This window comes from Rhinichthys klamathensis, unplaced genomic scaffold (assembly GCF_029890125.1).
Source record: "Rhinichthys klamathensis goyatoka isolate OS25496 unplaced genomic scaffold, OSU_Roscu_1.1 h1tg000191l_1, whole genome shotgun sequence".
Lineage (NCBI taxonomy): Eukaryota > Metazoa > Chordata > Actinopteri > Cypriniformes > Leuciscidae > Rhinichthys > Rhinichthys klamathensis.
The window spans coordinates 5,076,326-5,101,256 of record NW_026606717.1 but is presented as its reverse complement, the minus strand read 5'-3'; the positions used below and the strand labels follow the sequence as shown (position 1 = coordinate 5,101,256).

At 44.7% G+C, this 24,931-nt stretch overlaps 1 protein-coding gene across 1 annotated transcript in view; it reads right to left on the bottom strand.

Moving 5' to 3' along the window:
• The window catches only part of LOC130095434 (multidrug and toxin extrusion protein 1-like), a 92,029-nt gene extending 71,214 nt beyond the window's left edge, over nt 1-20,815 (bottom strand). The window contains exons 1-4 of the mRNA XM_056262171.1: nt 20,596-20,815; nt 19,553-19,654; nt 19,402-19,470; nt 19,178-19,326 (exon numbers count right to left, since the gene is read on the bottom strand). Of these exons, the coding sequence (XP_056118146.1) occupies nt 19,178-19,326; nt 19,402-19,470; nt 19,553-19,654; nt 20,596-20,778 (503 nt within the window). The 5' untranslated portion in view covers nt 20,779-20,815. The remainder of the gene's footprint in view (nt 1-19,177; nt 19,327-19,401; nt 19,471-19,552; nt 19,655-20,595) is intronic.
• Nucleotides 20,816-24,931: the final 4,116 nt, after the last annotated feature.

The window sequence follows — 24,931 nt, the reverse complement described above, 5'->3', positions numbered from 1 at the left end:
AGTACTTTTACTTGAGTCCACCTCTGCTGAAGAGTGTTGTCATATTACAACGAGCGAGTGTGTCGGCGCTTCTTCAAGAAGTCTCTCCCCGTGCTGGTGGTTCTACAGCACGAGTGCAGCGGTGGTCGTGAGCCTTCTGAGCTCTCAACTGCTTTTTTAATAGCATCACAATTGTGTTTGTGTTTGTTTGTCTGATGGCCTATTGAGGGCGAAGAAAGTGAGTTCTTCACTGGTACAGGCTGCACCATCCCTGTCAGTGTTGCCGCGATTATTCCCCTGTGTGCTCCTGCAATGCTGAGAGTTTTTCATTTCCTGAAAGAGCAACACAGGTGTGTTTGCGTCTTTTTCAAGATGTCATTCCACCCGTGCGCTTCTGGATGCTGTCATTCCCTGTCCCCCTCTGACGGTCACAATTGTTGCATCACGTGTTTGGGCTGAAGCAGCTTTTGTGGATGGTTCATGTTCCCATTGCGGGCTTGGTGTTGAGATCAAGACTCGCCTTCGTCCGCCAAGGTGGAGTCCCCATTACCATGCCCCACCCTAGAGTGCCGTGTGGGATAGGTGATCGGAGGATAGTGATGGAATACCTGCCCTGTAACCATTCCCTGTCGGCTCCTCACTCCTCCATCACACCACAGCCTGTGGAGTCCCCCGTTGAGCGTGCTGGTCCCTCTGTAATAGACCGACCAGCCGTTTCATTTGGGGCCCCTCCAGAGGAAAGGATGCCGATTCCAGCATCGGAGGGTGAGCTGGCCTCTGGAGATGATGACTCGGCTGTGTTATCTGCCTCTGGGATTGTAACGTTGTTCTTGCGGGCAGAGCTTACAAAGCCAGTGGGCAAGCCGCTTCCTCTTTGCATGCCATGGCGTTGCTACAGGTCTATCAGGCCAAGGCACTCATGGACATGCACGGGGATAGCCTCGACCGTGCACTCTTGAGTGAGCTCCGCATCGCAACCGAGTCGGCCCTTTGGGGCACGAGCGTACCGGTTGCGCGATCGATTTAGCGATGTCCACCCTGGTGGTCCAGGAGCGCCATCTTTGGCATACACATAGAAAAATTAGGTAACGCTTCCTTTCACAGTCCTTGTCACGGTTCACGAATTCATTGTGTTCTTCGTGTCTCGTGTCTTTGTTGTTATACGTGTGTGGGTGTGTGAGTAGAGGGCGTGGTCAGCCCGTCAACGCTGATCAGCGCGCAGCTGGTTTCACTTTCTGTCACCAGCTGCAGCTCATTCACTTACCTATTTATACTCACTGTTTTGTCTTCTCCTTTGTCAGATCGTTGTTTGGTGTTCTTGTTGTGTGTTCCTGAGTTCCGGTTGACGTCCCGTTCTTGTGCCTTGATTCTCGTTCCTGATTCTGGTCGTGTCTTCGTCTCCGTGTCTGGATTACCACTCAAGTCATCATCTTCACCATCTACCTTCCATCTTCACTCTGTTGGCCATCGACGTCCCTGCGCTACACCCTGTGTCTCTCCTTGTTCTGACCAATATTATTAATAAACTGAGTTACTTGCATATTGCTTCCTTGCCGTGATTGTCGTGACAGAACGATCTGACCACCTATGGAAGCAGCAGGTGAATCGCCAGCGTCTCTTCAAGACTTTGTCGACAGCAGCATGCAGAGGATGGAGTCCTGCGAGAAGAATATCAACGACACAGGGAGAGCAGTTCAAGCACTAGTAGCGCAGGTGTCCGAGCTCACCCAGCAGTTCCAACTTTTGCGTGTCCCCACTGCGCCCCCCACGCCGCCTGTTCCCCTCACACCACCAGCGAATCCTTCCCAGACGGAGCCTCGACTACCTGTGCCCGAATTATATTCAGGTGAGCCCAGTTTCTGCAGGGCGTTTCTCACTCGGTGTTCCATGCACTTTGCACTTCAACCCAGAACCTTCAGTACTGAACAGTCGAAGGTAGCGTTTGTCCTGACGCTGTTATCTGGGAAGGCGGCGCTATGGGGGACGGCGGTGTGGGAGAACCAGGATCCATGCTGTTCTTCGTTCCAGACACTCACCGCTGAAATGAGGCGAGTTTTTGATCGGGCGGTGGCCGGGAGAGAAGCGGCTAGAATTCTTGCTGATTTACGTCAAGGAGAGAGGTCCGTATCCGATTTCTCCATCGAATTCAGGACATTAGCGGCTGAGTGTCACTGGAACGAAGAGGCGCAGTGGGACATGTTCCTGCATGAGCTGGCTGACCGCATCCAGAGAGAGATTTACACGCTGGAGCTACCCACATCTCTCAACGGACTTATTGATCTGGCGTTAAGAGTTGACGCTCGTGTGACCAGAGCTGAGAGGAGAGTTCTGCCCAGTCGGTTGTCCAGTGCTGCTGAGGGTCAGCGTTTCAGCGGAGCGGATGCGGTCAGCGCCACTTACGATCATGAGCCCATGCAGGTAGGGCGAGCTCGGCTTTCCCGGGAGGAGAAGGAGAGGCGGAGATCCCAAGGACTATGCCTTTACTGTGGAGGGACTGGTCATCGTGCTTACAGCTGCCCGGTAAAAGGCCAAGCCCGATAGTAACTATGAGGCTACTATCGGGTGGGATCTCCGCCGAGAAGACCTCATCAACATCTACGCTCCTCCCGGTAAGACTTAGATGGTCAACTCACACCCAGGACTGTCGTGCACTGGTGGACTCGGGAGCCGAAGGTAATTTTATGGATTATTCGTTTGCACTTAAGTTTCATGTTCCCATCAAACCCCTCACACACAAGATATCAGTTAATGCACTCAACGGTCAGGATCTCCCCACTATCGAATTCACCACTGAGATCATCACTCTCATCACTTCTGGAAATCACACGGAAAGACTGTCATTTTACATCATGGACTCACCCCTGGCACCTATCGTTCTCGGACACCCGTGGCTCGTTCAACACAACCCCCGTGTGGATTGGCAGCAGTGCACTGTCGTGTCATGGAGCAGTCAATGTCATGAGTCTTGTCTTGTGTCTGCCTGTTCGTCTGTTTCTGTTCCTATGTTTCAGGAGGAGACAGTGGATTTGTCAAACGTGCCCGCAGAGTACCAAGACCTGAAGGAAGTTTTCAGTAAGTCTCGTGCTGCTTCTCTCCCCCCGCATCGTCCCTATGACTGTGCAATAGATTTATTGCCAGGTAAGTCTCCGCCTAAGGGCAAGTTATATTCGCTTTCTGTTCCAGAAAGGGAGGCTATGGAGAAATATATTTCTGATTCTCTAGCAGCCGAATTCATCTGCCCTTCCTCTTCTCCAGCGGGGGCGGGGTTCTTTTTTGTGGGGAAGACGGACGGATCTCTGCGACCTTGTATTGATTACCGAGGGTTGAACAGCATCACGGTAAAGAATACTTATCCTTTGCCGTTGATGTCTTCAGCTTTCGAGAGGTTGCAGGGAGCGTCGGTCTTCACAAAGTTGGACTTACGTAATGCTTATCATTTGGTCCGCATCAGGAAGGGGGATGAATGGAAAACCGCTTTTAACACCCCAAGGGGGCACTTTGAATATTTGGTTATGCCGTTCGGGCTTTCCAACTCCCCAGCGGTTTTCCAGGCACTGGTCAATGACGTGCTGCGAGATATGGTCGATCAGTTCATATATGTTTACCTGGATGACATATTGATATTTTCTTCTTCTCTCCAGGAACATGTGCAGCATGTCAGACGAGTGCTTCAGAGGCTGCTAGAGAATGGGCTTTTTGTTAAGGCGGAGAAATGCGCTTTTCATGCACAGTCTGTCCCTTTTCAAGGGTACATCGTTTCGTCTGAGGGAGTACGTATGGATCCTGAGAAGGTTAAGGCTGTGGTAGAGTGGCCAAGTCCAGATTCCCGTAAGGCCCTACAGAGCTTTCTGGGGTTCGCTAACTTTTACCGGCGTTTCATTCGCAATTTCAGCCAACTAGCCGCGCCTCTGACCGCCTTGACCTCCCCCCGAACTCCGTTCAGGTGGTCAGACGCAGCCCAGACTGCGTTTGCCAAACTCAAAGGCCGCTTTGTTTCAGCCCCAATCCTTGTTACCCCTGATTCTTCACGGCAGTTCGTGGTGGAGGTCGATGCGTCAGAGGTGGGGGTAGGTGCAGTGTTATCCCAGCGTTCTCCCTTAGACGACAGGATGCACCCATGCGCGTTTTTGTCTCATCGTTTATCTCCTGCTGAACGTAACTATGACATTGGTAACAGAGAGTTGTTGGCAGTCAAGCTAGCATTGGAGGAATGGCGTCATTGGTTGGAAGGGTCGGGGATACCTTTCATTGTCTGGACTGATCACAAGAATCTGGAATACATTCAAACTGCCAAAAGATTGAACTCCAGGCAGGCTCGGTGGGCACTTTTTTTCGGTCGTTTTGATTTTTCTCTCTCGTTCCGCCCGGGTTCCAAAAATATAAAACCCGATTCTTTGTCGCGCATTTTTGACCGTTCCGAACGCCCGTCTACTCCCGAGTGCATTTTACCCGAGACCCTATTTGTCTCCACACTCACATGGGAGCTCGAGTCGAAGGTCAGGACGGCCTTAGAAGGGGTAACGCCTCCGCCCGGGTGTCCACCAAACCGCTTATTTGTGCCGGAGGGATTACGGTCCGACGTCGTCCAGTGGGGGCATTGTTCCAATGTGGCTTGTCATCCAGGAGTCAGTCGTACTAAGTTTTTAGTCAAGCAACGATTCTGGTGGCCACTTATGGCTCGTGACATTCACAGTTTTGTTTTGGCTTGCTCAGTTTGTGCCACTGGTAAGACTTCCAATCGACCCCCTGATGGGTTACTTCAACCGCTGCCGGTCCCTTCGAGACCCTGGTCCCATATATCGCTAGATTTTATTACCGCCCTCCCACCCTCCCAGGGTAATACAGTCGTTTTGACCGTGGTGGACCGGTTCTCGAAGGCGGCCCATTTTATTCCCTTGCCCAAATTACCCTCAGCCAAGGAGACAGCGTTGACCGTCGTAAACCACGTCTTTCGCTTACATGGCCTCCCGATAGACGTGGTTTCCGACAGAGGACCCCAATTTGTGTCCAAATTTTGGCGAGAGTTTTGTAAGTTACTGGGGGCGACTGTCAGTCTGTCCTCAGGGTTTCACCCCCAGAGCAATGGTCAAACTGAGAGAGCCAACCAAGATTTGGAAAGAACGTTGCGATGTTTGGTTTCCAAGAATCCTTCTTCGTGGAGTCAGCAACTGTCAATGGTGGAGTACGCCCACAATACGTTACCAGTGTCATCCATGGGCCTATCTCCGTTTGAGTGTAGTGTAGGTTACCAGCCACCAATTTTTCCTAGTCTGGAGTCCGAAGTCGCGGTCCCCTCCGCCCACGCCTTCGTCCAGAGGTGTCACCGCACTTGGACTAGAGCCCGCGAGACTCTAATCCAAGTGAGGGCACGCACCAAGGCCAAAGCCGATCGCCACCGGCGGAGGCCTCCCGTATACGTCGTCGGTTCCAAAGTGTGGCTTTCAACCAAGAACATTCCTCTCCGATCCGTCTCGAATAAACTCGCTCCCAAATTTATTGGCCCATTTGCTGTCACCAAGATCGTTAGCCCGGTGGCAGTCCGCCTCAAACTTCCTCCTGCGTACAGGAGAATTCATCCCGTGTTCCATGTATCCAAAATCAAGCCTGTGTTTTATTCTCACATTAATCCGCCAGTCCCGGTTCCCCCACCGCCGCGACTCGTAGATGGGGAACCATCTTATTCGGTCAATCGTATTCTGGACTCTAGACGGAGGGGACGCGGAGTCCAGTACTTGGTGGACTGGGAAGGTTACGGTCCGGAGGAGAGAAGTTGGGTACCTGCTAGAGACATTCTGGATCACTCTCTTATTGATGATTACAATCACCAGGTAAGAGAGTCTGGGGACGCCAGGAGGCGTTCCTAGGAGGGAGGGTACTGTCACGGTTCACGAATTCATTGTGTTCTTCGTGTCTCGTGTCTTTGTTGTTATACGTGTGTGGGTGTGTGAGTAGAGGGCGTGGTCAGCCCGTCAACGCTGATCAGCGCGCAGCTGGTTTCACTTTCTGTCACCAGCTGCAGCTCATTCACTTACCTATTTATACTCACTGTTTTGTCTTCTCCTTTGTCAGATCGTTGTTTGGTGTTCTTGTTGTGTGTTCCTGAGTTCCGGTTGACATCCCGTTCTTGTGCCTTGATTCTCGTTCCTGATTCTGGTCGTGTCTTCGTCTCCGTGTCTGGATTACCACTCAAGTCATCATCTTCACCATCTACCTTCCATCTTCACTCTGTTGGCCATCGACGTCCCTGCGCTACACCCTGTGTCTCTCCTTGTTCTGACAAATATTATTAATAAACTGAGTTACTTGCATATTGCTTCCTTGCCATGATTGTCGTGACAGTCCTGTTACCCATGTACATACTATGTATTTATTATAGTAATTACAATTACTGGGTAATAACTAGGTACTAACCCTGAACCTACCCCTAAACCTACCCCTAACCCATGTACTTACCTTATATTAGCCAGTACTTTCTAGGTAAGTACACTGTAAGTACACATAAGTACTGTACTGTAAAAGGAAGCGTTACCGAAAATTATACATTCCTATTATTCAAATTAGTTAAATGATTATTAGGCTGCATAAATTAGGTCAGCCAGAATCGGGAACACTTCCAATAACATCCAATGTACTCGTTACATGAGAAGAATGGTATCTACGTTAATGTTAGTTTTTCTGTTTATTCTGAGGTTCACTGTAATCAGCCGGATCTGGAGCCTCATTTATAACCGTTGTGTACTCACAAAACAGGCCCTGTGAGGGGGGAGGAGCTACTCAGGTGATTTTTGGCAGAGAAAGGTGCCGTCCATGCCCTTGTCAACTCCTCATGCACTTCAGGAAAGAAAGGTACCGGAGCGGTGGGCTGAGAACCAGACCGACCCGCTCCGAGAAACCAATCATCCAACCGAGATGGTTCGGTACACGGTGGAAGGTTCCACTCGAGCCCTACTCCTTTGTTTGCACTGCACTGCACTGTAGAACAACCAGCACGGATATTCTTTTCCAGGAGAACACCGACAGTCGACATGTCGACTACGTCGAATGTGAGCAACTGAAAGGGAACCGTAAATCTTCATTATGAGTCCTAATCATAAATACAGTGCATGTTTACAATAATAGTTAAAATAAATAAAATAATGATTTAAATCGTGTTTTACTTCTGATATAAACATTTAGATTAAATATGCCATTCTCATTAATGGAATTAAACACTTAAACTACATGAAATCCTTACTGAGAAGTTACAACATTTTTTAAATTCAATAAATAGAAATATTTGTTGTGGATGCAATGCTTTTGAAAACTTGTTTTAATGTTTTAACAACAGAGATAATTGCTTATGATAATAGCAGATTGTCAGAAAAAAATGTTCGTGCAAATAATGCACAACAAGATCTATTTGTTTCCATTAACAATATAAATCAATTAAAAATACTATTTGGCCAGTGGAAAAGATTGAGAAAACTGTCTCTGAAATGTATTTTACACTATTTGATTTATTTATTCAAAAACAAGGCAAGGATAGGCTACTAAATTTTTTTTTATTAATGTAATGTGACGGCACATCCATATTTCATATTTTCCAAATGTCTTGTACAGTTAAACATGTTATCACGTGGATGAATAATCATATGCAAATGATATGCAGATGAGGACATGCATAGTAAAACTAGGCTTTGTTAGCTCCATATATGGTTATTTCGGGGAGAAGACGCATGTGCGCAAAATCTTCCGCTGACTGGGATTTATAAAGTGAATTCTGCGCAGGTTCTGTTCTTTTTTTTTTTTTTTTTACAGAACATATAACGCGGATAAAATGCTTGTTAATTGTGTAACTACGTAGTTTGTGCAACAATGCGTGCTCCATTGTTTGCTACGGGTAACCCATGTCACTGTATTGACACCAGCCAACCCTTTCACTTCAGCAAAAGGAGGTCTCTTCTTCAGACACGATGTAAGATGTGCAGATATTAGCTGTACCAGTCAAAAGTTTGTACACACGAATGGGAAAGTGTGTCCAAACATTTGCCTGGTACTGTAATATACACATAAATAAGATTTCTACTGTATTATAATATAGTACACATAAATAATATTGGCCGATATATCGATATCTGGCTTTTTTTTACTCCCTAATATCGGTATCGCCCCCCAATAATCCAATATACATCTCTAATCTCTAATCTTAACTCCACAAAAAATCCTAAAAACGGTCTTAACTTTAAGACAACCCCAATGGTGTCCTAACTTCAAAAGTATTTGAAAGCCAACTATAAAAATCTCACAACAATAGCCCTGTCTGAGAATGGCGTCACATTTATTAATGATACAAGATGAAGAAACAACGATGTTTGATGGTGGAAAGTCTTTGTGAACACCCAAATGATGTGCTGCACTTTGACGACAAAACTCTGACAAATAATTAAAGACTCCTATGAAATAAAAGGATTGGGCTTTGCCTTTTCTACTAAGCTTATCAAAACTTAATTTAATGAAAAGCATCACTGTGGCAAGCAGGGCGCGGTCGAGGGCGTTGAGAAGAACGGCGCGAGGCTGGTGCTGTGATTACTGTTGAGCGACACCTGCTCGACGCACCGCTCTCGTATCTCTCACGGAGAAGAAGCATAAAAGGAGGAGCGACGAGAGAGGACCAGGCTTGGACTATGTGACAGGTCGGGGTGGTCGACTGAGACCGCGCCCACCCCTAGGACCCAGTACCACCTCAAGGAGCTGACAGAGACCAGACAGACGAAGCAACAGACCGAGTGAAGTGCAAAGTAATCTTTTATTTATTAAAAAGGAAAAGATCCTAACTAAAATTCTCTTGGGTCTTCCAGGTCTCCTGACCAGCAGCGAAAACAGGGGGGGGGGCAGCGAAAACACACCAGCAGCGAAAACACACTCGAGCCAGACAAGGTGAGTAGGCCGGAATGGTTCCTCTTCAGACGAACTTCAAGTGACAGGACAGGGGCGTACAGCTGGATGGACACACTCAAGCCAGACAAGGTGAGTAGGCCGGTATGGTTCCTCTTCAGACGAACTTCAAGTGACAGGACAGGGGCGTACAGCTGGATGGACACACTGAAGCCAGACAAGGTGAGTAGGCCGGTATGGTTCCTCTTTAGACGAACTTCAAGTGACAGGACAGGGGCGTACAGCTGGATGGACACACTCAAGCCAGACAAGGTGAGTAGGCCGGTATGGTTCCTCTTCAGACGAACTTCAAGTGACAGGACAGGGGCGTACAGCTGGATGGACACACTGAAGCCAGACAAGGTGAGTAGGCCGGTATGGTTCCTCTTTAGACGAACTTCAAGTGACAGGACAGGGGCGTACAGCTGGATGGACACACTCAAGCCAGACGAGGTGAGTAGGCCGGTATGGTTCCTCTTTAGACGAACTTCAAGTGACAGGACAGGGGCGTACAGCTGGATAGACACACTCAAGCCAGACGAGATGAGTAGGCCGGTATGGTTCCTCTTTAGACGAACTTCAAGTGACAGGACAGGGGCGTACAGCTGGATGGACACACTCAAGCCAGACGAGGTGAGTAGGCCGGTATGGTTCCTCTTCAGACGAACTTCAAGTGACAGGACAGGGGCGTACAGCTGGATGGACACACTGAAGCCAGACAAGGTGAGTAGGCCGGTATGGTTCCTCTTTAGACGAACTTCAAGTGACAGGACAGGGGCGTACAGCTGGATGGACACACTCAAGCCAGACGAGGTGAGTAGGCCGGTATGGTTCCTCTTTAGACGAACTTCAAGTGACAGGACAGGGGCGTACAGCTGGATGGACACACTCAAGCCAGACGAGGTGAGTAGGCCGGTATGGTTCCTCTTCAGACGAACTTCAAGTGACAGGACAGGGGCGTACAGCTGGATGGACACACTGAAGCCAGACAAGGTGAGTAGGCCGGTATGGTTCCTCTTTAGACGAACTTCAAGTGACAGGACAGGGGCGTACAGCTGGATGGACACACTCAAGCCAGACGAGGTGAGTAGGCCGGTATGGTTCCTCTTTAGACGAACTTCAAGTGACAGGACAGGGGCGTACAGCTGGATAGACACACTCAAGCCAGACGAGGTGAGTAGGCCGGTATGGTTCCTCTTTAGATGAACTTCAAGTGACAGGACAGGGGCGTACAGCTGGATGGACACACTCAAGCCAGACGAGGTGAGTAGGCCGGTATGGTTCCTCTTCGGAAGAACTCCAAGTGACAGGACAGGGGCGTACAGCTGGATGGACACACTCAAGCCAGACCGAGGTGAGTAGGCCGGTATGGTTCCTCTTTAGACGAACTTCAAGTGACAGGACAGGGGCGTACAGCTGGATAGACACACTCAAGCCAGACGAGGTGAGTAGGCCGGTATGGTTCCTCTTCGGAAGAACTTCAAGTGACAGGACAGGGGCGTACAGCTGGATGGACACACTCAAGCCAGACGAGGTGAGTAGGCCTGTATGGTTCCTCTTTAGACGAACTTCAAGTGACAGGACAGGGGCGTACAGCTGAATGGACAGAGACTTACAATTGAATGGATCCGCTCCGGTCAGTGAAGGGTGGGCATTACATTGATCCTCAGCGGACACACCCTCAAGCTGGGCTGGTCCTCTCCATTCCCCTTTGACTGGACAGCACCGTAAGGGTCAGAACTGTGAGCAACAGCAAGGTTATGTTCCACACTCAATAATTCTTCACTTCAACAAAACTTCCGTGATACACATCAACTTCAACACTGCACTTCGCACACTGGGTGAAATAAGGCTGTCGCTCACGCTCTAACCTGACTCCTCTGCCACAATCCTGAACGGGGTCTGGGTGTCAGAGGGATGAACTGGAGACCCGGGAGACACACGATTAACGGGTTAATTTTCAGCACTTTGTCCAAGCACACTGAGACAGCGATCTGGGCTAGAGGTGATGCACACACATAAATACTGGGAGAAGTGAGCAAAAGATCATGAGCCAGTTATCCTCAAGACTGGATTTTACACAGTATTTCTTTCTCCATTAACACATCTTCCATTCCTCATATCCATATAACAGCAGTACTGAAGGCTTGAATAAAGTCAATGAGTACTTATCTTCCTCAAGTGCATCGATGTTTTCCAGTTCACCCAATTTCTCTCCCTCTAGTTGGAACAACACTCCTCAATTATCTTCCTTGGATGCAATGAATAAAAAGTCCAATAGCCCGCCCGTGAACAACAACTCCGACCGTATCGCCCTGTCTCTCCAGCTGAATTGAACACCCTTCAGTCTCATCGATCCCTTTTTATCAGCCGGATTCCTCATACGTGTCCCAATCATTGATCGCGGGGCTCTCGTGCACACCTGTTGTGTATTTCCTCATCAACGGCCGCTCTTCCGATGACTCGCAAGCGGCCGGAACCAGCCTGGTGTTACACCGGGGCCGTTCCGATGGGGAAACATTTGCCGCGAAATTTTAGTTCCGCTTGTTTCGGGTCACCCCGTGACAACTATTTATGTTATGTTATTTTATGTTTTGTTTAGTTTATGTGTGTGCGGCAGTCGGCTGCGATGGGCTCCCGCCTTTACTTTCGTTTTGTGTTTAATTATTTTATGATTATTAAAGCTGCAGTCCGTAGCTTTTTTGGGGTTAAAAATTATCCAAAATACATATTTGAGAAAATACATAACCAGCCAGTGTTCAAAACTATCTGCTTGCCTTAGCTCGAATCAAAACGGTAAGCTTGTAATAATGTTTTTAATTCCAGTGGTACTGGTGGATTTCCGCGGGAGATTCGAGCATGTCTTTGCGTCATTACGTCCCATCTGTACACATAAAGAAGAAGTCTCGGCTAGTAGGCTATATTGGTGTGAGGATGTTGGAGGTGGAGATTTATAGCCTTTTCTCACAGCACTTGATATAATTAAACTTATCAATTTGATGGCGGATCCAGAAAGGTTCAAACGACAATCACCAGTGACAACTGGAGATTCACCTGGTGTAAAATCCAAAAGACTTTGTTTGGAAGTGGCTACAGAAAAAAAGAGACTGCAACCGGACCCATGCGAAAACAAGGATACATATTGGAAGGACATTACATGTAGTCACGCAATGCTGACGTTGTTAACATTAACAATTTGAGAACAAAGTATAATTTGCACGGTTTTACGTGATATGATAAGCGATTTTTAGATTTAATCAGCGTGATTTACTGCAATGTCAGAACCAGAACAAAAGTGGATGTTACTTGTTCAGATGAGATTTTCCGGTTAAAATTATTATGTTGGTCATACTTCCAAAAAGAATAATCTGTGATTGTGAATGCCAGTATCCACACCGGCACGGTGATTGACAGCTGCACACTATCCTCACACATTGTGTTCATCCACGCTGTGTCATGTCAAAGTACAACCTACGTAAAGTTGATAATTCCGCGAATGACTGCAATTGCAGATTTCGAACAGAGATGGCGACAAAGAGGAAAAACTGCGGACTGCAGCTTTATAGTTGTTAAATGTTCGCCGGTTCCCGCCTATTTCTTCCCAAAACAACATACGTCTCGGTTACGTATGTAACCCTCGTTCCCTGAGTAGGGAACGGAGACGTTACGTTGAATGACGACGAAATGGGGGTTTCGCTTATAAGCCTATCACCTTCGAGTGTTAAAAAACGAGCCAATGGCAAAGAAATGCCATGGGTCTGCGGAATTTGCATAGCGTAACTCCGCCCCACCACGATGGTATATAAGGAAGAACGCTGGCAGAATGCAGACATGTTTCCCTGCTGAGGAGCCAAGACTGAGCTTGGCGTTCCAGCGGAACAGCGGAGGTGGCAGGAAGACATAACGTCTCTGTTCCCTACTCAGGGAACAAGGGTTACATACGTAACCGAGACGTTCCCTTTCGTAGTCACTTCGAGTTACGTTGAATGACGATGAAATGGGGGTACCAGTCTAATCGCGCCACCTCTCGGCTGTCTTCCAGTGCCCTGCGTAAGTGTGAGCTCCCTGTCGTGAGACTGGCACGGACGAAGGACTCCCACTTAACACAGGAATACCAAGGTACACTGGGAAGCATATCTCAGTAGAGACAAGCAACCATGCCCACCTGAAGGGAGGTCTTAGGAATACACGTATGGCCCGAGAGGGGGTAGCATACGGAAGAACACTGGAGTTTCCAGCCCGTAGGGTGGAATCTTTCAACTCCAGGAGTGGCAAGGAGGCTTACAGTGGAAATACACACGTGGGGGTAACCCATCGAGGGGACCATGCACATGGAGGCACCTAGCCAACTGCGAAAGCTGCCGGGGGCATAACCTTGGCGTTGACGTCAACAGTGCGGGAAGAACTAAGGGCTTATCAGGGAAGCTCACCTGAGGAGAATATCGCACGTATCCAGTCCATGGAGTGGAATGGCGAGCAAGCAAAGAGTCAAGTCAAGTCAAGTCATCTTCATTTATATAGCGCCTTTAACAATGGATTGTTTCAAAGCAGCTTTACAGAGATAAACATATAATTTAAGGTAACAGATTGTTTTGGCGTTATAGCGGTTCTTGAATAATGTTACTTCCAGCTAAAGTTAACTTTGATTGATTCACCTCCGTCGAAATGATCAGACTTTAAACGCGAACCTGTGATTAACGCTGACGGCGTTCACATGCTCATTCAGAATTCTATAGTTATGTGCTTTTTAAAATATGTGCGCAGGTTTGTAATTCATACAACCCAGCCTAAACAAACTACTTTTCTTGCCTATACATTTTGATACAGAATTTTGTTTTATTTTATCACTTCGGGGTACGCGAGCCGGAATTCCCAACGCTTTATCTGTAGAGTGGGAAAGGGATCCTCCATAGGGAGAGGATAGTGGATACTTCAGCACTGCATTGTCATCGGGTCCAGGCAAAGCTCCCTCGTCAGATCTGGACATGGCCCGGATCCGGCAGGCTGCGGGAAAACCTCGGGATAAACAAAGACACTAATATTAGCGTAGATGCCATTCTTCTTATGATGTAGCGAGTACATCAAGATTTAAGGGAAGTGTTCCCAGTTCCGGCTGACCTAATCTATGCAGCCTAACATTGAATTTATAGAAGTCTATAATGTATTATGTGTATGCTAGGTCAAAGAGATGTGTTTTTAGTCTAGCTTTGAACTGACAGAGTGTGTCTGCTTCCCGGACAATGGTAGGAAGACTATTCCAGAGTTTTGGTGCTAAATAGGAAAAGGATCTACCGCCTGCAGTCGATTTTGATATTCTAGGTATTATCAACTGGCCGGAATTTTGAGATCGCAATAGACGTGAAGGACTATAATGCGTTAAGAGCTCGCTCAAGTACTGCGGAGCTAAACCATTTAGTGCTTTGTAGGTAATCAACAATATTTTAAAATTAATACGATGTTTAATAGGGAGCCAATGCAGTGTTGACAGAACCGGGCTAATATGGTCATATTTCCTGGTTCTGGTAAGAACTCGAGCTGCGGCGTTTTGAACTAGCTGTAGTTTATTTATTAAGCGTGCAGGGCAACCACCCAGTAGAGCATTACAATAATCTAGCCTTGAGGTCATGAACGCATGGACTAATTGTTCCGCATTTCCCAATGAGAGCATATGGCGTATTTTAGATATATTTTTAAGATGGAAAAATGCAGTTTTACAGATACTAGACACGTGGCTTTCAAAAGAAAGGTTGGTATCAAATAGCACACCCAGGTTCCTAACCGACGACGAAGACTTGACAGAGCAGCCATTAAGTGTTAGACAGTATTCTGGGTTATTACGTGTGGAAGTTTTTTGTCCAATAATTAGAATCTCTGCCTTTTCAGAATTTAGTAGTAGGAAATTACTAGTCATCCAATTTTTTATATCAGCTATGCATTCCGTTAATTTTGTGAATTGGTAAGTTTCGTTGGGTTTTGAAGAAATATACAGCTGAGTATCATCGGCATAACAGTGAAAGCTAACTCCATGTTTCCTAATGATATCTCCTAATGGTAGCATGTACAGAGTGAACAGCAGCGGTCCTAGTACTGAGCCTTGTGGTACGCCATACTGAACTTGTGATCGATAAGACATCTCTTCATTTACTGCTACAAACTGATAACGGTCAGTTAAGTATGATTTAAACCATGCTAATGCAATTCCACTAATGCCAACATAGTTTTCTAGTTTAATAGGGAGACACCTGAGCGGATCCTGGTTACTGGCTAGTTGAAGCGAGTACACGAGAGGACACTGGCTCCCCTCTGAGATTATAGAATCTCGCGAATGTGTTAGGTGTCGCCCAGCCTGCAGCTCTGCAGATGTCTGTTAGCAAGGCGCCATACGCTAGAGTGCGCCATGCCGGGTGGAGTGGGCTTTCACACCAAGGGGGCACGGTCGACCTTGCTGCTGGTATGCAAAGCAATGGCGTCCACTATCCAGTGAGACAACCTTTGCTTGGAGAGAGCCATTCCCTTCATCTTCCCACCATGACAGACAAAGAGCTGGTCTGAGGTCCTGAAACACTGCGTCCTGTCTACGTAGGCACAGAGAGCGCATACTGGACAAAGCAGTGCCAAGGCTGGGTCTGCCTCCTCCGAGGGCAGCGCTTGCAGGTTCACCACCTGGTCCCGAAAGGGAGTGGTAGGAACCTTGGGCACATATCCAGGCCGGGGTCTCAGGATCACGTGAGAGTTAGCCGGCCCGAAATCCAGGCGCGCTTCGTCAACGGAAAATGCCTGCAGGTCCCCTACCCTCTTGATGGATGCCAATGCAACCAGGAGCGCTATCTTCATCGACAGGAACTTAAGCTCCACTGATTGCAAGGGCTCGAAGGGAGAGGGTTCGAGAGGAGGACGAGGAGGATTCAGTCTCCTCGCTCCTCTCAGGAACCTGATGACCAGGTTGTGCTTCCCAATGGACTTACCCTCAACTGCAACATGATGTGCGGCGATAGCGGCAACATAAACTTTCAGGGTGGAGGGAGACAGCCTTCGCTCCAACCCTTCTTGCAGGAAGGAAAGCTCGACACTGATCGGGCATATCGTGGGGTCTTCTCGGTGAGAAGAGCACCAGTTGACGAAGAGGTTCCACTTCAACACATAGGCATGTCTCGTGGACGATGCTCTAGCGGAAGTGATGGTAGCCACCACCGCTGGTGGTAGGGTACTCAAACCTACCTCGCCCCGTCCAGGAGCCACACGTGGAGGTTCCAAAGATCGGGACGAGGGTGCCATAGGGTGACCCGTCCCTGAGAAAGGAGGTCCTTCTTTTGGCCAATTGGCCAGGGAGGTGCTGTCGCGAGGAGTACAAGTTCGGAGAACCAGGTTTGGGTGGCCCAGTGGGGCGCAACCAAAATGACCTGCTCCTCGTCCTCCCTGATCTTGCACAGGGTCTGTGCGAGGAGGCTCACTGGGGGAAAAGCATACTTGCGGAGGCCCTGCGGCCAGCTGTTCCTCTGGACTCGATCGCGAAGCCAGTGCTGAAGCGGTCTCATATGAAGCAACCCGAGCGGTGTGGCTGCCGCTGCGGATGCCATATGCCCAAGGAGCCTCTGAAATAGTTTCAGTGGAACCGCATTCTTGCTCTGGATTTGACGCAGGCAAGTCAGCAGTGACTGCGCGCACTCGCTCGTAAGCTGCGCGGACTAGGGATGGGCGATATTATCGTTTGCGATATATCGTTAAAATTTTTCCTCACGATAAGAATTAGTCTTCCCGCGATAATAACGATAAAGCCTATGACGGGACGCATTCGCAGCTCACGCACATGGCGGAAGGCGGACGTGAAGCTGAGGTGAAGTTTATCGCTAGACGAGTAACTAACTACCTCTATGATCTGGAACTGGTACACACAGATTTTCATCCGCCCATCTCGCCGAACACTGACTGAGCGCTTGAGACTGTCGCTCTCCGTCAAGTGATCCGTAAAGCCCACTATATCAGTTCATCTCTGATATTCTGATATTATTCAGCTTTGAGCAAGCAGAAACTAATGCGCAAACGCAGACGTGATGATATTCATGAACCCAGCAGCTCATCAATCCTTAGTGTGGTTTATATTGTTATTAGTATCAGAATTCGTTGTAGTATTAGTATAACTATTCGTTGTTAGATTTTTTATATTTCAAACTTGTAAATGATTTGAATTATTACTGTGTGATGTTTTTCAGTATAGTTGCACTATTTAAACATTATCTGCACTTTTACAGAAGAAATGTGTGCAACTGTTCCATTTCTGCAAGGGATGGTGTTTACTGTTTTACTGTTTTTTTTATTATTATTTTATGTAAGGTAATTGGTATTTTAAAGGAGCCTATTTGGTGAAGGGTACATTTTACTTTGCATGCAGCTATCACTTGTAGCCAAAAACAGTGGTGAATATGGTATTGTATTTATATCGTCATTGATATCGTTATCGCAATAAATGCCAGAAAATATCGTGATATATTTTTAAGTCCATATCCCCCATCCCTAGCGCGGACATGGCGACCGAGTCGATTTCCATACCGAGAAAAGAGATCCTCTGCACAGGGCAAAGTTTGCTCTTCTCCCAATTGACCCGAAGGCCCAGACGAGCTAGGTGCCGAAGCACTAGGTCCCTGTGTTCGCAAACCTGGTCTCGAGAGTGAGTTAGGATTAGCCAGTCGTCGACATAGTTCAGGACGCGAACCCCGTGTAGCCGAAGTGGCACACGGTGAAAATGTTCACAAAAGAAAGCATACTGCAACAATTTTACATTAAAATGCCAGTAATAACTATGACATCTTGTCTTTTGTAAATTTAAAAAATCATACATAAATTATGATCTGAAAAACCACTGGGGTAAATACAGGCTTTTAAAATTCTATTACACCAGTCCTTACTAATATACGATCTAACCTGGCAAAGCTGATGTGGTCACTTTAAGACTTCGACCAAGTATATTACCTTTCTACCGGATGTTGTAATCTCCAAACATCATACAAATCAAAATGGCTTTTTAAATTATTTAAACACGTAGCAGAAAGAGGACATGGTTCTTCTCCATTCCTGTCTAAGGTCTAATCTGATGTACAATTCCAGTCACCACACAAAACTAGACATGCATTTTTTATCATAATTCCCAATTATATTTTGGCAATTTTTAAAAACCTTTATCCTTTCTGCACCATTATTGGGTGCATAGACATTAACAAACACAAATGAAAAACCCATCAAATTAGCATGAACAGCCAAAATTCGACCCTTCTCTACTTGATTCAAGAGTTATGCTAATTTTCTTCGAGAACAAAATAGCAACACCACCCCTTAGTATTAGTCCCATGACATGAAAATATGGCTTCCTCAGTCCCCACCACTTTTTCCATTCTATCTCATTAGCTACGTCATCTCTTGTAAAACTTATTTTCAATACTAAATTTTGGGCATCATTTGTCACAACCTTTGGTAACTTCGTATGCAGACTCTCTTCGTCCTAATTATCACCATCATTAAAGGGTAACTAATTAAAGGGGCGTGGTGAGCTGTTACCTGCTTACGTCATGCAATACCACAACATCCAATAGGAAAATTCAACTGCAGTAGCCACCATTTAACCTGAAGAGGGCAGCACTCAGACGTTTTTACACCATATATTGTAGAATTAAAACACTTTATACCCAAATATCAAAAAATTTACTTGAATCAATGAACAGCATTAATAAAGCGCCAGTCTTACAAATCATTACCCTTTAACTTTACCCCACACATGGATTTTCTCTCTTTTCTGTATTACTGCCAGTTGAGTTTCTTTTCTTCTGAGATTGTTCGTCCCATTTGTATTTCCAAAAACCAAATCACCTTCAAATACCAACAAAAGTGATAAGAGAGAGAGAGACTTTATTTTACAAACATAAAAAAAAAATAATAATAATAATAATACCAATACTTATTACCAATTACCAGGTTCCCTGATTCACTTATAGTCACCAAAGACACTCCAACACCCCCATCTCCATTAACAATAAGGAACATTATTAGTGTGCCGATAATAGGTATATTCAATGACCACTCTTGACTTCACCAAATACTTAAAAAGGTGCACCATACTTACATCCTCACCAGCATTTTTACACTGATGTGCCTTAAAAAATGCTAAGTTTCACATGCCCTATTAAAAAATTGGCAAGTGTACACTGTTGCTTCCAAGACTTCTTATTTCGGAAACCCAATATAAATCGATTATTAAATATACAAGAAACCCAATTTTACAATGAGAGAGAGAGACCTGGCCACAGTGGGACTCTGTCGGACAGCCAGCAGGATCGGCTCTGTGTTGATGAGAAGCGCCCAGACGGGGAAACAGGCCAACAGGAGGATGAGAATCCCTCTCTGCAGTATCACACCCACCCGCTTAGGATTATTACCCCCAAACGTCTGCAGGACACAATTCACTTCAAATGACAACTGAGCACAAATGACACTTACATTACTGAACATTGACTATCATACCTGAGAGATGAGTGTATCACATGCAGACGCCAATCCAGATCCGATGGAGATGCCAGACACATTGATAACCTGTGAGCAAAAGGGACGTATTTATAAAGGTGATGGTTTTTTTAATTAATGCCGCTATAATGAAGTTATTTTGTGAACTCACAGCAATAGCCAGAGCCACACCGGCCAGTTCATCGTTCCCCAAGTGTCCACAGAACACAGTGCTGATGAAGCTGATCAGAAAGATCATCAGCTGAGATATAAACTGCAAAAAAAGGGGAAATGTTTTTAGGATCCGATAAAAAACCACAAGCCATTTCCACTCTTCTAAGTTAAAGCTAATTTTGTATGTTTGATTTGTCATGTACAATATTCTTGAGACAAACCTAAAGAACTAAGAAGTTGACAATTAATTATTGTAGATTATTCTGCTAAACTAAACATATTAAGAGGCATTCCAACATGACATCATGACTTTGCGTAAACATACACGCCACTTTCAATTCAAGTGGCGTGTTATCTATACGCATTTTGAGCTATCCGCGTGTATGTCCACGCCGAAATCTTTTGCGTGTATGTCTACGCCATTAAACGTCCGAGTGATTCCGCGTGTATGTGTACGCCGTTAAATGTCCGAGCGAAACGAAGCAAAATCTATATTCTACATCTGTGGAGCGATATTTCTTTTCCTAGGATGGTAGGATAAGACTCATAAATGGTATTAACCCCAGTGACGGGTAGGTTTAGGGACGGGGTTGGGGTAGGTCATATATTTATATGTACATAATACAGTAATATAACGTTAAGTCAAAGGCGTTGATAAACACGCTGAAAAGCGATTATGCGTGTTGATAGCACCCCAAAAATGGAAATACGAATTGGCGTGTCATACATACGCCATTTCATGAGATCAGTCTGGGCATTCAACTACGGTTTGCTGCAACTTCCAGATTTTTTTTTTTTTTCAATTTCTCAGGAGTCTCAGAAAGTGTGTCAATAATTATAGGTCAAATATCAACCCGTCTGCCAGAAAATAATGTTTCTTTTAAAGATTCATATTCATGTGTTAATCTTCTCTACAAAATGTCCATTATTCTTTTTCTCTTGTCAATCAACAATGAATAAAATCTTAACGATATTTGGTTATGATTGCTATAAGCAAAGTTTAAAATCCTTCATAAATCAATTCACACGATTCAAACTTACCACTGGTCCAGCCAGTTTCACCTGCTCTACAATTTCTTCTTTATAATTCACTGGTAACAAACTCAGAAGTTTCTTTCGACACCCTCCACAAATAACCTGTGAACTTGACGTTGACTGAGCATCATCACTTTTCTCCTGTTTTGAGTCTCCGTTTATCTGATTCACTGTGGTAATACTGTCCATTTTCGTTATTCCTGAAGTCTTTAATTCTCACAATGCAGCTTATTTGGTTACAGTACAGAACTACATCTGCATAAAAGACATTTCGCTAAACATTGCAGGGAGACATCTGGGTGGATCTCAAAGGGAGACACTTATTAAACTGTCAGGTAGTAAGTTTAGCCCTGCCTGCTGCTGTACTCCATGAGGTCATTACATAAACAGAAGTCACTTTGTGCTCGGGTCAGGTTTCATTAAAGGAACCCCATCATTCAAGCAGAAATGTCAATAGAGACATCATAAGTTGTGGAACTTCACTCATATCTTTTTTAACATGCTGTAAAGCCTTTTAACAAGGTCTCTGAAGTTAATGAGTCATGAGAGATTCAGCTCAATATACTGCTGATTTCATTTACAGCTGATTTGTGCTTATACAAGCCATTTTCTTACCAACAAAGCCCATATTGAGAGCAAACATCAGGGGAACTCTGTTGCGGAATCCCATAAAATAGTATCCATATGATATAATGTTCACAATTTTGAAAAAGAGAGAAAAATTTAAATAAATTCAGGAACGCATGAAGCATCTGCATCAAATACTTTTATGTTTACACCTTTGCCATAATGTTTATTCTGTAGTATTTACAGCTTTTGGGGTAAAATGCCCCTTAAGAACAATGTGGATTTACTTTTAAATTGTAACATATTTATATATTTTATGTGCTGGATGATGATGCATCAGCCAATGTCCCAGCTAGCAGGGAACGTTCTCAGAACTTTGGCTAACATTCCCTACAAGTTTGTAGCCTGGGAAAACCCAGACAACTTCTGGCAAATTTAGATTTGCTCTGAAAGTTAGTCTGGCAAAGAGCTCATTCAAGCCCATTTCCAATCCGTCGAAATCGAGGCACCAATCAGAAATGTTGGGGCGGGCTTTACACGAACGAACATCACTCGTTCGAATCAGCTATCGCGTCTGTTTTAAGCGATTTGAATGTTTAATTTTCGTTAAAAACCGAGCAAAGAACAACACTCGGAGATGTTTCTCCGCCGCTCTGCATACGTCATCTCCTTCATCGCTCTGATTGGTTTTAGGTCTATCCGCGACGTCCGTTGGTGACGCCCCTCTGGAAATGATTTGTCTATGACGCTTTGCCAGACCATAACTCAGTTACATCTGAGAATGGTCTGGTTTTAACCAGGCTAACAAGTTTGGTTAATGTTTTAAAGAAAACATTTGAATGTAATGTTCAAAGAATGTTTTAAGGATGTTTTCACATTTCAAAAAATGTTCCTATAAGGTTAAATGTAAACTAAGAAGATATAACGTTTTAACTGTAACATTTTGAGGATGTTTTGGGAATGTTGTTGAGATAACAGATTATACAATCTTCTCAATAAAACATTAGCACAATGTTCCATAATAACAGAGGAGAAACATTATCAAATTAACGTTCGTAAAATGTTTTGAGGATATCATTGAGGCCTGAGATGACAAATGTTTTTTATAAAACGTTCTTGTAATGTGAAGTATTAACAAAACTAGAACATTATAACTGTAACATTTTGAGGATGTTTTGCGAATGTTTTTGAGATAACAGATTATACAATGTTCTCAATTAAACATTGGTACAATGTTCCATAATAACAGAGGAGGAACATTATCAAATTAACATTTGTAAAATGTTTTGAGGATATCATTGAGGCCTGAGATGACGAATGTTTTTTATAAAACGTTCTTGTAATGTGACGTGTTAACAAAACTAGAACATTTTAAATGTAACATTTTGAGCATGTTGTTGAGATAACAGATTATACAATGTTCTCAAAAAAACATTGGGACAATGTTCCATAATAACAGAGGAGGAGCATTATCAAATAAACGTTCGTAAAATGTTTTGAGGATATTATTTAGTCCTGAGATGATAAAATGTTTTTAATAAAACATTCCTTTCAATAGGCTTTATGCACAGCTTCACTACTTCCTGAACTTCAGCCAGCCCTTTGTTTCCTGTCTGTCATTATTGGACAAACTGATTAATCCAGGTGTGCCTGATTATTGTTACTGAGGCCAGGCACACCTGGTAATAAACTTCCTGAACTTCAGCCAGCCCTTTGTTTCCTGTCTGTCATTATTGGACAAACTGATTAATCCAGGTGTGCCTGATTATTGTTACTGAGGCCAGGCACACCTGGATTAATCAGTTTGTCCAATAATGACAGACAGGAAACAAAGGGCTGGCTGAAGTTCAGGAAGTAGTGAAGCTGTGGCATAAAGCCAATAGAGGGTATGCGCATGACGTCACCGTCGGCCGGAGTGAATGCGGTCACGCCCACAAGTGGCAAAAAGACTGAGCGGCAGCATTTGTTTTCAGCGTGAATGCCGTGAAAATCACACAAAACACATCTAAAACGGGAAAGAGCTTTGCAATTGACTGTACAACTAGATTTGACCAGAAATCTGAGGTACTGTATATTTTTACAGACTGCAAAAAGCTACAGAACAGACTATATTCTGCATAATTGGATGTTTTTAAATAAACACTGACAAAAAACTATACAAGTTTTAGGGCTGGACGATATGATGATATACAGTATAACATTAATGTAAGTGATCACTCGGATTTAGACCTATCTATATTGTATTTATATAAAACGTTTACAGGCAAATTGTCTTCATTTATTTCCCTGGCGTCGAAATCAGGCACATATAAATGTCAGGAAACACGATTCCTGGCTGCATGTCAATATCCATGGATCACTGGATCTTTGATAAGTTGTAAGGAACACTATATCGAGTCCAACTTTTAGTTTAAACTGATAATAGTTTGTTTTACTCGCGTTAACGCAGTTTCCCCTATTAACTCCAGTCACGCAGCAGCTCTTCTGCCACTCAGTCCCGCTGAGGGTGGCGTGTTCCGGCGGGGAAGTGACGTTAATGCATTCCCTCTATTGACTTTTTAACAAAATGTGGAGGTATTCAAGGACTTTTATTTTGAAAGTTTTTCTCGGAAGATACGGCAACCGCGAGGAAGAGCGCAAAGGAGAAAAATTCGGAGAGCACGAGTGAGGCGATCGGGAGCGCGAGTAAAGCTGAGTGAAAGACGAAATAAACAGTTTACTAGTGATTTATTTTCTTTTACGTGAACCGCAGTTGACAAGTGTCGAGGTGAGCGGACGAGAAGCTGTACCTGTGTTGTTGTTGTTGATGGAGAATAAAGCCGATTCAGAACGAGTGGTTTTTCCTGTTTTTCGAGAAAAATCCTCGCTAGCCTTTTTGACACATTAGCGCCGCTCTGTGGACGCAAGCGGCATTACAGACTCTTTGAAATTCTTTTGATTTAATTTTTTCCTCCCTATTTTTGAGTATATAGCCTCTTTCCTGAGAATTGCTTTTCATTTTTCTATATTTTCTCTATAATACATTTTTGGACGCTTTGCAGTATTTTTGTTTAACAACTTTGTAATTCTACAACAATTTAACACTTGCATGGACTTGTGTACGGACAATTTAGTTTGCACAAGTGAGTGAATCTGCATTTGAAGACTGCCTCTTCGTGGAAAATAATATTTTTCCTTTTTTTTTTTTTGAAAAACCATTCATTTCCTGTGTTTGAAGAAGGAAAAGACTTGCTATCTTTGAACAAGTTCCGTATAGCTGTTCTGATTTCCCTGCCATACCTGGACAGTCCAACGCCAGCCCAGTTCTGTGGTGAGGTAAACTTTAAACATTGAGTTGTGAATATTACTCAGGTATTTTGTTTGACAGAGACAAATATCTGATGTGAAATGTAATATTCATTATGTACTGCTGACTGAACTGGTTCTCACCTGAATATTCTGTTGGAGCTGTTGTTTATTTTATTTTGTTTGACTTGAGTATTCCTGCATAAAGGAAAGAGACTGAACTTAAGCTTGAAGCTAAGTGAAGCTTTAATTCTGATATTGTTTATTTTTCATTCATACGTGATGTGAAACAAAAGTTTATTTTTTGCACTTACAATCATTTCCTTTATTTTATTTGATTTAGAATAAATACATCTACAATCTCTGTCATCTTGGAGTAGGGGCATTCCTCCTGTCTTGTAGGCTGGTAGTAGAGAAAAAGGAGTTAATTAATTTTATTACACTCTGGGAAAGCTACCGTGTACACTTTAAGTCCTGGAGTCGCCTTCTC